General features: G+C 40.4%; 1 protein-coding gene across 10 annotated transcripts in view; it reads right to left on the reverse strand.

Moving 5' to 3' along the window:
* The window catches only part of abi1a (abl-interactor 1a), a 49268-nt gene that overhangs the window by 23659 nt on the left and 10310 nt on the right, over positions 1-15299 (reverse strand). For all 10 annotated transcript variants that reach the window (XM_005730476.1, XM_005730474.1, XM_005730475.1 and 7 more), the window contains exon 2: positions 14283-14450. In XM_005730476.1, the coding sequence (XP_005730533.1) occupies positions 14283-14450 (168 nt within the window). The remainder of the gene's footprint in view (positions 1-14282; positions 14451-15299) is intronic.

Here is a 15299-nt window from a genome sequence, read left to right on the forward strand (position 1 = left end):
AAACAGCTTTGCTCACATTTCACCACTGATTCTAAAGAAAACTGAAGTCATAGGCGTTGCACACTGTCATAAGTTTCTATGAGGAAGTAGACAAAACATGAAAAGTTCACTTGAAACTGGAAAGAGAACAGTTGTTGAAATGCAGCAGCTAAACTGGGAAAGCATCTGTTCTTGGCTGTACATACTCCCCATATCAGAGAACAGCGTTCGGACAAACTTCATCGCAGCTGGCAGGGGCAGGAGGTTAGAAGCAGCGTAACAGTTCATCTCCATCCTGTACAAGCCCTGCTGCATCAGTGAGGAGCCCTGATGTAACACAAGTGTTGACAGAAGGGTAAATCTGAACCCACCTTGTTTAGCAAACTTCCACACAGCGAGCAGGAGCACCCCGTGAATATCACATTGCTAATCCACTGCCCAAAGAACATTAAATGGATCTGACAAAAAGGTCTAAGTATGACAGTGCATTCTGGCTTCACCCCATCAGACTCACCCAGCAGGGAACCCAAATCTGAGCAACTGCGACTTAACAGCCCATCTCTTCCTTCGACTGAGCGGTGAAACGCTTTCCCTGACTTTTCAACTGGCACTAAAAAGGTGTTTACTCGATCCCAATGGTCCATCTGCTGGGTGGAAAACGTCTTGCCAAACTGAAAGGTGCATGATTCACATGTGCTCTCAACCACTGCCACTCATATGTCTCAGGCCTACGGCTGTTTTCCCAAAACACTGAGCAGTTGGTGTTTGGCTTCTCCATCATCTAAGGGCTTTTAGGACTTTAAAGTGCCCCCCACTTCGTTGTCTGCTTTTATTGAACTGCTCTTTTCATTTGTCACCTTGAAGTCCTCTTTTTTTGGCATCCTTTTATTTTTTTCCCCTCTCTTTTTTAACCCTGTAGTTCTTCCCACACCCAGAGGAGTCACCCATCTATGACTAGTGCAGGGATTTAGGTCATAAATTGGAGCTACTGCCAACATCATCAGCGTCATCCACATTCAGTCAAGAATGCGTTAGACTTGGAGACTTTTTCCCCATTTTGGAATATGAGGGAGTCGGTGCGGTGCTTGCCACAATGAGAAATTCTTGTTGTGTTGTTAGTAGCAACCACTGGCTAAATATTTAGGATTTATTTATTTTGAAGCCAGATTGTTACCGTTTTGGTAGAGGCTGTGCCTGGTTTTCATTGCTAAGCAGCATCCCCACTGTTGGTCAATGGTAACTTTATTGTCCCTAATGGGAAATTGATTTGCAATATGTCCATACAGAAATATGGACATAATGTTGCCAAGTGCTTCATCAAAAGAAAATATTTGGGTTCATCAACATTACTTTGCTAATGTTCGCATTATGCAGTGTACTCAACTTTCACTGTAGGTTGCATCAAAAAAACCAAAAAAACAAAAACACATACAACATAACGTCAACATAAGCCAAAAAAACTTTGCAAACAACTTATTGTAACTGTCAGTGTAGCCCACCCAATAACAACAGATCGCTTTGGATCAATGTCCCTCCCAGCCTGCTCACCAGTGATTGATGCCAGTTGATAGGTGAAACTGGTCGCAAAGAGGTATATGGATAGCTGTGACCTTTGAGATGTATCGACTGCAGTGTTAAGGCACAATTTTTACTTAGAAAGGCCAAGGGTTTCCATTTCCAGTTTACATCGCACATTTACAGCTTCATGACCATTTGGTGAGCAGTTGGTAAGTGTTTGCAGACAAGTCAGTCCTTCCATGCAAACTATGGACGCCCATGGCAATCTGCTAGTAACCAAAGCAATTGCACAGAGGTTTTTGATGTAGTACAATCTTTATGTCCAATTTCACTTAGCAACTGGTCAACAACTGACACAAAAATTATAAGTCTACTAATAAAACCCGAGGCCCCATAATTTAAGCACCCACTGTAGAGGACTCCTCCTCTAATTTAAAAACAATACCCAACTTTGAGAACACATCGCTTTCTGGTCTTCAAATCTAAGTCGACCCCCACTTTCAATGAATGCTTATTGCCTCTTTCAGGCCAGTGCAGCCCACTGCTCAGATAAGGGGGAAGGCTGGACTACTTGGGAAAGGAGGTCATACATTGACAGAATGTATCCACACGAGATCAGCAGAAGGGGCATAAATCTCCGAGTGAAGTGGGAACGGCCAAGCAGAGGTCTAGGGTTGGAATTTCAAAATCTTGAACAAACGTAACTTGACAACTTCCCACCAGACAAGCACACAGTGTTTTGGCGAGCGACTTGAGCAGCGACTTAAAAGAAAAGAACTAAAAACGAGTACACTTTATCTGGAATTGAGACAGTTGCTTTCCCTTCGACACGTACTGGAAAGAGAAGAAAACAGCCTTTTCAGCACTTTGGCAGACTGGCCGCAGGATGATATCCTCGGTAAAACGCCAACTATGCACAAACACACGGACAAACAAAAAGCTTCCCAGCGTGTACTGTAGGCGTAGTAAGGATGAGCTGGGCACTTACACTCAGCATGGGGAAAAACCTACAGCTAGACAAACACACCCTACATACCGATGTTTCTGTGTGTGGCTTGCCAGACCAGACAAATGTGTCAATAGTTAATAACAGACTTCAGCTACAGATAATTATAAGATCTGAATAAAATGGTTCAGCAAACTGATGAGAGAAGAGAATATCTATGTTCTTAAGTCCATGAGAGCTATTTTTACCACCATAAATCAGGACTACATGATGATGATGTCCAGACATTGGAGGTCCTTGTTGTACTGTGCGATTACGCCGTTCACTCAAACATCTGAACCTCAATTTCAGCCTTGCTGCAGATTAAGGAGTGAGGTGAAGACAGCCTAATCAGGCCATCTCTTCTTTTCAGCCTTACATATCCAGTAAATCTTGACCATGTGCAAATACACTCTCTCAGCAAAGCACTTTTCCCTGCCTACAAAGAGCAGATTTGAACAATTTGCAATGCTCGGTGTCTTCAAGCAGCTATCTCATGATGAAGTGTTTTCCTGCTTCTAGGTCTGCTTCCAGGCCATTTCCTACACTTCCCAAAATAACTTCATGACAGAAGAGTCCTGAAAATGTTGCTATTGTGAAACGTGGAAACACTAGCTCACAAAGGAGACGTACTATTAAGACATCTTGTGGTTGTGTTTCACAATTATATAATTAGGCTCATCTTGGCTGGAGAGACTGTGACTGTTCAATGGAAGAAAAAATAAATAAAAACAACTTTTTTATATTAAAAGACACAAAACCACAAGGATCTCTTAAAAATCCAACCCTCGGTGTCCTAAAATAAGAACAAAACAACTCCCAAAGAATCCATATAAGGCAGCATTACTTGTTAATCTCAAGGCAAATGACTGCTTTTAGTTTGTAGTGTGGTTCTAACAGAGGAGGCTCTACAAGCTTTTTCTGTGATCAACTATAACTTCTTACAGATGCCACAAGATGGATAACCATAAACCATTCTGTGTACTTCAGCATCAGGCATAAGGCGTGGCTTTAAAAGGAGAAGCCATCGTGTCAGATGAAGAACTGTTATTTACTCATGTATAAGTCGATGTGCTTTCTCATCTTTGCATAATCCTTTCCTTCTTTAATGACGCAGGCCTGGCATTAAAGTTTGACTTTGCTACACAAGTGAATGTTCCACAAGTAATGAAATGCAGAAACGGGTTTGACGTGATTTATATTTGAGAAAATGACTGTGAATATGAATATATTCATTCATATTGATCAATATAAAACTGCCTGCCAGGAGTCCATATTTATTGCATAACGCAGTGCGTTTCATCAGCGACCTCTGCAGTCGTGCATATGAGAAGTAGCAGGACGCAAGCCAATGAGAAAACTTGATACATCATTTAAAAGGATTATTTCATCAATCTCACAACACTGGCACGTAAAGCTGAAAGAAAAAACAAACAAACTTGGGCTTGGGTTTTTAATTGTGCGATGTGTAATTCTACCAGAGTCAGAGTCAATCTAACCTGTTGCCAGTGACACTATTAGACATTTACATAGAGATGGAACAAATGAAAGCAAAACAAAGTGTTGGTGTTAAGTGAGCGATCTCTTAAAAGCTTAAAAATTGAGTGTACAAAACACTGCTTCACATTCAAGTGGAACTGTTATGCTTTTCCTTGTTTTCTGTCACACATGCAAACTTTCATTGCTGGATGCCCATATTAAACATGGCCAAGCCTTCAAATAACAAGGTCAGTGTACGTGCAAGCAATGCCCGTGGGCCAAACGCTCAGGTTTCAGACAGTTTTTTCTACTTTTGGCTCCCTATGATGTCAATGAGAACAGCTGTTTACAAGGGAGCCAATCAGAATACAGCGTCCTTAAAGGCAGAGGAGTTTAAAGGGCTTGTTTTCTGCAGTGCCATGCAACTGTACAACACAAATAAGGATTATTTTGATTGTTTTAACATTGTAGTTCAAAATGAACATCATTGGTGGCTTTAATAAGGCCCGGCATTTTGTGTAGCAGTTAGTTTTGTGAAATAATGACAAAAGTTTGTCAGATTCATGATCATTACACTTATTAACTGTCTAAAAAGTTCCTAATCTAAATCCTAATTCTGTCTAATTTGGAATCAGATGTGTGCAGGCTACCTTCATGCATGTATGGGTTAATTTAGGCCACATTACAGTCATATAAAACCCCTGTGAAACTAAACAAATAAATGTCCCATAATGCAAACTTTTCCTTTAAATGTAAGACAAGTTTGTTTGTTTGGGTTTTTTTTTTAAATCTTTTGCGACATAGTACAAATGGTTTGTACGGGCATTCGCATTCCTCAAAGTAGGATGTTAAAGAAAGTGCTGCTTTGGTGCAGAAACAGCTTTATTTGTTAATAAAGTCTGCATTTTAATAGAGAGTAGGAGCTTGAAAATGTGAAAGTTGTCAGTATTTCACAAGATAAAGCCAACACTGGGGGGAAAACAGAGGAAATATTCTGATTTCCTTGAGAAATATGTATTATATTTTTCTGCTTTGTTATCAGTATCGCGAACCAGTGGCCCTGAGGACTTTGCCCTAGATTTGAACCTCTTAACTCTGTTTGTGCGTTGTAGCTGTAGCTTCCCACTAACGGTGTCCAGCCTCATCTGTAAGAGAAGCTCCATCCAACACTCCCAAATCCACAGTGAGGCAAAACGGCTGCTGAACAAGAGCAAATGCCTCTTTGTCCAATGCGTTTCTCAGCATGATTACAGCCAGCACATCTGAATCCCGTCATCTGTAGAGTCTAACATTTGTCCAAAACGGCCCTGCAGCGAGGCCGCTTCTCTGAGCGGTTAAAGCGACACAGAGCATGCCAGAGCTTCCATGTGCACTCTGAGCCAAAATGGGAGGTCAACTGCACTGTGGGGAGTTCTCAGTTTGGCAGCTTCGGTTAAACATCCCTCAAAAATCCGATCCCTCTGGTAAATCTAACAACCCACGTGTGACACGACGGAGCCAGGATTGGACAAGTGTTAAACCTCGAAGAAAGGCTCTCAGAGACACAGAGAGAGAGAAAAACACTATTAAAATGAGCCGGGAAAGCATGCCAAGGTCAACGCGGTGTTTGCTAACACAGCACATATGGAAACACCTCAGCTGGCCTTTGCAGTCTCACTTGGGCGGCAGCCAAGGCAGCATTCTGACTGAGAGCTGAAGTTTACATACAAACTGAAAGCTGAGAGCAAGTATTTACCATTCCCAGACTAAGAGGTAGACAAAATTGAGAAGAACAAACACCTAAAACTGAGACTCAGCTGCAAAATGAAAGGAAAAGTGAAGGAAAAGCATTTCCCAATCGGCCGTGTTGATGCAAAGGTGTCAAACAATTCCCTACACTGCTCTTGTGGCACAGAACAAAGGTGCAATGATTAGATGCAACTGGAGAGTTGTTGGCTGGGAAAGAATGCACTGGTAATAATGAGAAGGCACTCTGCTAGTGAGGAAGGAGGAGTAACCACAGAGCAGAGAAGCGGATGAATCACTAAACAACCTCAGTCACCAGTTATTTCACATCATCACACATCCACCCTTTAACATCCATCCATGCAGGACAGAGTCACACGTCGCATTCAAGCTACAAACGCTACAAGGACGAGAAAAATGCGACAACAGAAAATATGAGATTAACAGAAAAATCATTAAACGCTGAAATTATTTATTTAGCGAGAATGACAAACAATTATTTCTTGAAGTTCTCAAATGAAAAGATTTGTTTTTAAATATTTTATAGAACAAACATGTTTCAATTAAAAAGGGGAAAATTTAATAACTGCCAAACAGAATGAAAAGTTTCACTTTATTCCCAAAGGGGCATTTAGATTTCTTTTAAAGCAAAACAAAAAACAGGATCTGTTGGTCTCCTTTCTTACAGGTTTGATGAGCTGATCAACAAAATTGATTTTAAAATTTTGTGTTTTACAAATTTTTTTGTAGATCATCCATTTTTTTTCCTTTTTAATGCTTGCTGTTACGTAAGCAAAAGTAAAAGTCTATTTTCAGGTCAGACTTGTTTATACGTTTTTATAAATGTTATTTTTATGAGTCAAATCACATTAATTCAAGATATGATCCATGAGAATGTGAGAAGATTCCAATTGGGTTGTAAGAATCATAATTAATTTTGTCCAACCAGAATTAAATGAACACGACTGACCGATATTCAAAAAGCTCTGCCAATGACACACAAGCATGAGCAAATTAAGCGCTCCCTAAATCACTGCTGGATGTCAAGCCTGTGAGTGGCAGTTACAGCCGTTCCCTGCACCGTGCAGCTTTACATATACAGGATGTATTCAAGTCAAAAGACGAATATATACACAACAGATAAAAGGTTAGAGAAGCACAAACCAAATGTCTGGCAAAACAGAAGGTGATCCCTACAAGCTGATCGTCATTATCCACTGTTTGGAAACTTTAGTGCAAGTGATGTGGAGTTGCGTCTGTGTCACAAAGCAACACAATTAACTTATTCAGCCATCAAAAAACATCCCACAAACTGCAGTGTAAAGGAATGCCAAGAAAAATAGCACAATAGTTTCCAAAGTCAACTCAGAGATCCTTAAAAGTGAGCATGTACAGTCTATAAATCTATCAAAGACACATTGAAATCTCCAATGCAATCACATTGCATTTTGCTAAACATAATGAGTAACAAAGGCTTCAGAAATATTGCTGAATTACTGGACAAAGACACTCAATTACTGGTTATATGCTTGTGAATCTGTAAAGACATAGAAAATATGTCAATGTGATTTATTAAATAGAATTACAAAAAATGGTCTAACTTCATTTAGACGTCACAGATTTGTGATTTTCTTTCCACAGAATCATTTTCTAACCCCACCCCCCCCCTTTTTTTCGTGAATCCAAACCTTCCAATACAAACCCCATATTTTAAATAACTGCTGTTAAGAGGCAAGAGACCACACAAGGATCTGACCGCCAATCCTGCCACATCACTATAATCCACTGAACAGTCATGTAGAAGAACGTGTAAATATCTAAGAGTGGAAAGTAGACCACCAGGCGAGAGAAAGGAGAGAGCGAGCAGAGGGATCAGCAGGAAACAAGAAGCACACAGAAACGCAGACAGAACGAGAAGGTTCCAGTTCCTGTTTGGAGCGATGCCATTTCTTCCTCAACAGGAGGTCAGCAAGTCAGCACTGCAGCACAGACACAACCTTAATTCCTAGCATGCATGCTCTCTTATCACAGCCTTTTACACACACAAGCAGTGGACTGTAAAGGCATGCAACTGCTCATGCAAGGAATGACGATTGAAATGACAAATAACTGAAACAGTAAGTGTGCCAACCTGGCCTCATAAACACAAACCGAATCCGACTCTGAACACAAACATGGGCTGGCTCATGTGATCAGATAAGAATATTGTGTAACTGTAGAAACACCATCTGAGTGAACCTCACAGCTGTGGGAACAAACTGAGTTTTCATTGTGCGTGCGTGTGTGTGCGCGCATCAGCTGCTTTCTGCATTCACTGCGTTCACCGAGTTCAGTCTGCACACAAGCCAGGTCCAAATGTAAGACAGAGCGGTTGAAATCACTACAAATAAATATGAGCTGGCAAAACAAACAGTAAAGTATTTTCAATAATGGCATGATTTATTACAACACTGTCAAAGGATCATTTTCATTAGATTAGTCAACACTGACAGATCGATTTGTGCTATAATGCAAGTGCGATCTACAGTTTCACAGGATAAATGCTAAAAAGTTAAATCAATTCATCTGAATATTTTACAGGCTTTAATTACTTGCACTTTTCCTTTTATTTTGATATCATTTTACTCTGTTGTGCTGTATTGATGCTGCATTCGCACCATCTTAAAAGCTCTTAACGATCACAGTTTCCTCCATTTGTGGCCTAAGATTGAGTTTCTTCCCCGATGCGATCAGTCAAGAGTCACGAGAACTTAAGACTGTGCCACTAAAAATGATCATAACCACATATATACACACAAATTACCGGGTCTTTATTTATAGGTCAGAATGTGAGCTTAAGTATGTGCCCGTCTTTTTTAGTGTGGCATATTTTCATGCTCAATTTACCGACATTACCTTTGCTTCGTTCTCGTCTTCGATTAGCCAATGCAAGCATTACAAAAAAATTCAGTCATTTTATTTAAAAAGATAAGAAGATTACCGTCAAAATTTTGCTCATACTGCAGACGTTCAAAATCTTTAACTCCTTATGTTGTACATCGGTTAACAAATGTCTTTTGTTATTTAATAGTCTTTTTCACCAAAATGTAGCCAATAAGAACAACTATAAATGTTGGTTTAATTCACTCCCATTAAAGAAAATGTGAATACTGTGTAGTTTTCTTCAAACAAACAAACAAACAAAAAAAAATCCACCATTGTGAAAATAATGAGAGCAGAGCTGAAACAAAAATAAAGAATCACAAAAATCACATATTCATCGTAATAATCTAATATATTTTCTTTCATTTAAGCTCAGTTTGTCTCTGCTGCATCATGTGCTGATTACTTGCGCTGGTTTCTCTCCTCTGCTCTTTGTTTCACTGTGAGCAGAGCAGCAAAGAACAGGAAGCCATGTCACTGAGTTGATAATGACACTGCAGACTCACCACCACCCAAAAGTATTGGCATAAAAGCGTTTATGTAACATCTATTTACCCTGGAAGCTTTAAGATACATTATTATATTCACTAGGTTCTTTCTCCCCTTTCTCTGACCTGTAACTCTTCCAGTAATTCTATGGCTCATCAATTTTGAAATACGTAAAAGTTAATATCTTTATTTGGTCAAGTTTCTCTCCTCTGCTCTCTGTTTCACCATGCAAGCAAAGGAGAGGTACGTCATCACCTCTAATAGAAAGTGTTGACCAAAATAGTAGCCAAGACCCATCTTTGAGTTTCTTCAGGTGTCTTTCTTGATAAATTACTTTGTTTTTCCATCATGTCCCATCTTTCCACATCTAACACTTACTCATGAAAAACTTGATGTAACTATGATTGAATCAGACATCTATCGCAGGTAAATGAGAGAGGCTTTACTCTCTCTTGCTGTATTTTCAGTGCCTCTGGGTGAATTGCGTGAAATCAAATTATGCAATGGAGACTGAATTTAAGGAGAACGCATCCAAAAACACATACACCCTTTCTTCCCGTCCTCCCTCTCTATTCGGGGTATCACAGAGAGGTTCTCAATGCGAGGCACCGCTTTCTTCCGCCGGACAAACAAAGCACTCCCTGTTCGCAGCCTCTTAGCAGCCACTTCACACGCAGCACAAGGTGGAAGCCCCGCTAGCTACTCTATTCTCCCTTTAGACCTTCCGCCTGAATACTGCAAAGAGATTGTAAATGGCAATGACAGCAGGGAAGGTGACACGCCAACAAACACCCAGAGGAACACATTGAAACATTTATGTAAGTTGTACTGCAGCAGGACACTGATATCCACTGAATAACAACAAGTAATTTGGGTACGATCAAATGTAGCAGAGACTAAATTATTACAAAATGTTGTAAATATAAAGACATCACATTTATGTTTTCTGATCCGCTACAAATGAGCCGAGCTTCATCTTCTATGTCCACCTGCTTCATATCGAGCCTGCAGAAAGCACAATATTTTGTCTGACAAGATGGTCACACTGTCGATTGAGTCAAAAACAAGTCATAATTTCTTGCTGTGCCTTGGCAGAGACAGCACAAACTACAAGTTGGTCGCTGGCCAGTCATAGCTTGGCATTTCTCAAGACTCATGATGAAGAAGGGACCAAGTACTGGAAACAAGAAGGCCAACAGATAAGGGCACAGACAGCTGTCTCGAGTTTGGAAAAAGAAAGAAACGGGAAAAATGAAGCAGGGATTGCCTGATTCCTTTGGACTCCTATTGTACGACATCACAAACACATGGTGGAAATTTTTACAACACATAAAAGAACTTTCATGTGCCATACAGAGCACCCTACAGTTTTCTAATTTGGCAAAACAGAACCCATTAGTCACTCGTATGCACCCCAGCACAAAGGTAAACAACATGAATGTGCTATATTCCAGACGGAGAGATGCCATCACAAAGCAGACACACCCTGACCAGAGTGAATCCCTCCTAACTGTGGGCAAACCAAAGAAAGCTGCCATGACGCCAGCACACGTCTCACCACAGGCACTGACTGTACTCTGAGGCATCTCTAGCTTTGAGCAGGAACTGGTACAGGCTTATGATACTGACAAAAATTGATTATAGGGAGAATTATAGGACTCATCCAGCGCACGCAACAGCGTGTTCATCATATTTCAGAGGCAAATGAGGAAATTTCCCCCGCAAGTTACAGGCTTTCCTCTCCATTAACCATTCAGCAGAATGCAACAGTGGCCTTTAGGGCTTCCGCTAATCTCATATCCATGAGCTGTGAGGGCATCACGATAATGATCCACCTCTGAACACGACAGCAGAGAGCTATAACAAACCCACAGCGTGCAGAGCTCACACAGCCCTCCCTTTTTGTTATTAAAAACAGAGATACGCTTCATAATGGCTAACTCATTAAGACCTCTGCTCTCACTTATTCATAAAAACAACCAGGCAGAGAAGAAGGCGTAATGAATGAAAAGGATATTAAGCACTGTGGCGTATGTTTGGCAACAGACAAAGCTGCTAAATCCTTTACATTTCCAGAGTGTTATTCCTGTAGCTACAAAGGCTGTCAGCTGGGGAAAATAATAGTTTGAAGTAGAAATGCACCAACTGGTCACTGGCTTTTCAGCTAATTAGCCTTGACCTCTGACCAGCCTTCCTATCATAATAATAGAGTACTGTGTAAAAACTTTGGCCTGCTGATCATCTGTTATTTTGCTTCCAAAGAGTCACGCTTTTGTGAAACTTTATTGCTCAATGATTTTGAGCAACAGTTCCCCGGGCTTTCTTAAGGTTTTTCAACAGGGAGATTCCCAAAGAGCTATTAGCTAAAACATCAAATCTTGGTATGATGTGCAGTGTGTCGTTCAAGAGTTTGACAAAAAGAGCAAAAATAGCACTACCAGTAGCATTACTAGCACTACCAAAAATAGATGGCTCCATGAAGGCTGCAGAAACAAGCATAACCACCTGACCAGAGTACTGTAAAACATGCCAACTGGCTAACATAAGCCACACTCATCAAATTAATTTAGCTTTTGGAATAAGTGCAATGCATCTATCTGCCATTTAAAATCAATTTCATTTCCATAACAATGTGATATTAAATGGTTTTACGTTGCTTTTGAGTACACACCTTTGATTTCTACCACTGTGGTCAGAGTTGGCCATTTTCTTCGACACTGGATGTAGGCGTTAGTCTGACATTTATTCTCAAATTCAAGTGATTAGGAAATAAGTTCCTTTAAAATTAGAAGCTTTACAAGAAGGTACAACATGTTGGGTAAGTCACATTTACAATGTAAATTCTGCCCAGTAACATGGAGCACTTTATTCCAAGATCTATCCAAGTGTGTGATTAAATGAAAAAAAGGTATAATCAGGTGTAGCTGTGGAAAATATTTTTATTGTTCATTTTTTTATGAACAATGCAAATTTATATTTCTTAGAAAGCAAAATCAGAATCAGCCAAGGAAAGTGGCATTTGGTGCATCAATGCTCTTTTGGTGCTCTTGCTTTATTATTATAATTTGTTTTTAATAAATGATAAAGATATAAATATAAAGATAAATATAAAGATAAGCATAATGAGGGGAAACCTGGCTGTCAGCTGACCTAAAGTGACACTATTTAGTCATCTTAGAGGCTTCTCCATGGCTACACACTGTGCACAACATTGAGTTTAAATATAGCAAAGGAAGTCTGGCATTTCCCACGACAAGATACGAGACCATGGAAACAAAGTCAAATAGTGTAAACTAAGCGGAGTGTTTAGTGCACGGCCTTCTTTGCTGATCTGAAACAACGTGTCGAGCTGTCTTTCAAATATTTTTTAGATGTAGCTCAGGGGGTTGTCATGGAGACTGAGGCAGGCAGTGGTGTCACAGTGACCTTGGTATCAGCTGAAGGCTGTTTGTCAGGATACGGACTCAAAACTTAGTAAAAGTAAATTTGTCTTTTTGGGAGTCTCTCTCCGCTTTCTTTGCTCATCATCAGTCATCGTCTGTTCCTTTCCCTCACAAACCCTCCGGCGTCGCAAATGATCTTTTCCACCACCAGACTAAAAATGTGACCTTCAGGACGTCTTGTTATCAAGAAAAAGCAGGGAAAACTAAATCAAAGGAACTAGAGCCTCCAGTCGTCATCCAACCACTCCAAGTATAGTCATTTTAACACAAATTTTGGCGTGCTCAGGGTGTGGTGAATCTCTCCCAGTTCTAATCTATGAGATGCCACATGGCTGGAGTTTTTTGTTTGATTTGTCTGAGCTCTTAATGCCTTCATTGGATGAGCGGCTGGATTTACCTGCACATGGCAAAACCCTCACCCTGCAAAGAGGAACGGCTACAGGAGTGAGCTACTGTATGTGTTAGCAATGTGGTTAAAGTCATTTAAAAAAAGCGTTTAACAGTTAGGCTGCTAAAATACTGAACACTATCAATAAGTAAAAGAGTGAGCTACTTACTCTCAAGTATAAAATCAATATAATTTTAAAAGTCTCTGATCAATTGAACCACATTCATAATGAACTACATAATGCAATTTCAGGTTGAAATTTTCCCAGAGAAAAACTTCCATCATCTCTTTTTTCCCCTCATGTCAGTCCTGAGGATACAAACCTCGTGTTTGCAAAAGCTTTATTGGAACTGGCACTGAACAAAAGTGACCAGGGGCTTCGTATCGAAGGCTCCGGTCGCACAGGCCTAGAGGCTGCAATCGCCTGGCAACCACCGGTTGCTAAAACTGAGTATTTGCCAACAGTTGTAGGTTGCTGGCAGTTGCTGTGAAATTGCTTGCTCAAGCCAAACTTGCTCTGACCTACAGATCTGCCAATGACCCACTGGTAACCACTAGGGAAAAACATGTATTGCTCAACATGTTGGTGAGTGGTTGTGGGTACGTTGCTGGCATTTCTTGGGCGAGTAAAGTGCAGTCACCGGCTCTTTGTGTGGAAGACACCGGCTTGTCTGCAAACACTTGCAAACGACTTGCTAAGTAGTAAAGAAACCGAAGAGGACGGAGAACATTTGTTTTCAAACTTTTACATTTCAGCTGTAAAGTATGTGATGCAAAGTTTTGCGTACTTTAAAAAGCACATCTAGGACAGGATTCATTTTGCTTGGGCAATAAACAGCGTGATGTGTGGCTTTGTTTCTTGCAACATGCCCGTTTCTACACAAGCTAAAATCTAAAAAACAAATAAAGTAAACAGCATTAAATAGACTTCTGACAGTTTGTGACTGACAGAAAAGTTTTTCTTTAAATAGGCGACAGAATCAAGCTTTCAAATGCTGTTATTTTCGCTTATTTATTTAAAAAACAAAAGTAATATGCTGTGGATGAATGGATTACAACCAGCTATGACAACTCTAACCCTGTGTTTTGAGGATGTCGATGGCTGTTGGGGGAACTGTTTCATCATTTTTATGCTTCTCAACCACGCTGACATAAAATAAAAACAAACAGACCACCAGTCAGGACTTGAGTAAGACTGATAAACCAATAAAGGGAACCATGGATGCTACTGTTTCATGCTGTGACTTAAAATAACCGAGTCTGTGTGAAAGTGAGAGGAGAAGTGGAAAGCGTGGGGCAGCGATCTTCACAGCTGCTTGGTCTGTGGCCAGGAGTTTCTGTGTGTATTTCTGACCTGAGAGATGTGGTTGATGGAGGACTCCATGCGCCGCAGCTGCGAGGCCTGGATGTCCAGCAGCTGCAGCACATTGTTGGCTAAGGCATTAATCTGGTAGGCCACGCTAGCCAGGGACTGGGTGGTGTAGGCTTTGGTTTCCTCCAGAGCTTTCCTCTTGTCCTGGGCCTGTGCACAGAAATAAAAATGTCAGTTACTATTAAAATTGACATAACATCCACCTTTTAACCTCATCTACAAGTCAGGTTTGTGCTGGCTTCAGGGCAAAAACACTGCAAAGACCATTTTCTCCCCCAACTCTCAGTTCTGAGATACAACACTGTAACGGATCCTGAAGCCACCATTCAAGAGCAAAATATCCGCTTTTCTAAACTGCTTCACAGAACTGAACCTGACAGATTCAACACAATAATTCATTCGTATTATCAATAATAAAGCACAGCGTTGATAGCAACAGTTCACTTGTAATTCAAGATCAGATAACAGCCACACCTCTGCTATTTCACATCTAGTTTAAGTAGGAAACTTTGCAACGTTATCTTACGTGCAGTTTTATTGTCCCCTTCTGTCTTCTCTTGTTTCTATTAATCTAGTTTTTCCTTTTTATATTTTTTTGTTTGCACCCTTTTAAAAAGCTTTCCAATTATTCTGTTTGGCTCTCCATGTGAATTTACAACATGAATACTCTTCTTTTTATCTATCCAATCACTTTTTTAAAAAGGTGCTACATAATTAAAGTACATTTTTATATATCATCATGTCAAAAAACACCTAGTATCATATGTTTGGTATAATCAAGCATGTCTGTGTGGCCTATAACCGGCCCACTCGACATATATGAAGCTAAACATTTACATGTATGCAGCAATGTATTCAGTAACAATTTAACGACATGTTGTTCAGCCACCTCCCTTCAGACGGGCATAGCTCCAAGCTGAGGAGCTGTTGTGTTTGATCTCTGTGGGCTCTTCCCTACACTGCCATCAGTCACCAAGTCCAAAGAGCACTGCCTGGAGG

This window comes from Pundamilia nyererei, unplaced genomic scaffold (assembly GCF_000239375.1).
Source record: "Pundamilia nyererei isolate P.nyererei 1_Seehausen unplaced genomic scaffold, PunNye1.0 scaffold00037, whole genome shotgun sequence".
NCBI lineage: Eukaryota > Metazoa > Chordata > Actinopteri > Cichliformes > Cichlidae > Pundamilia > Pundamilia nyererei.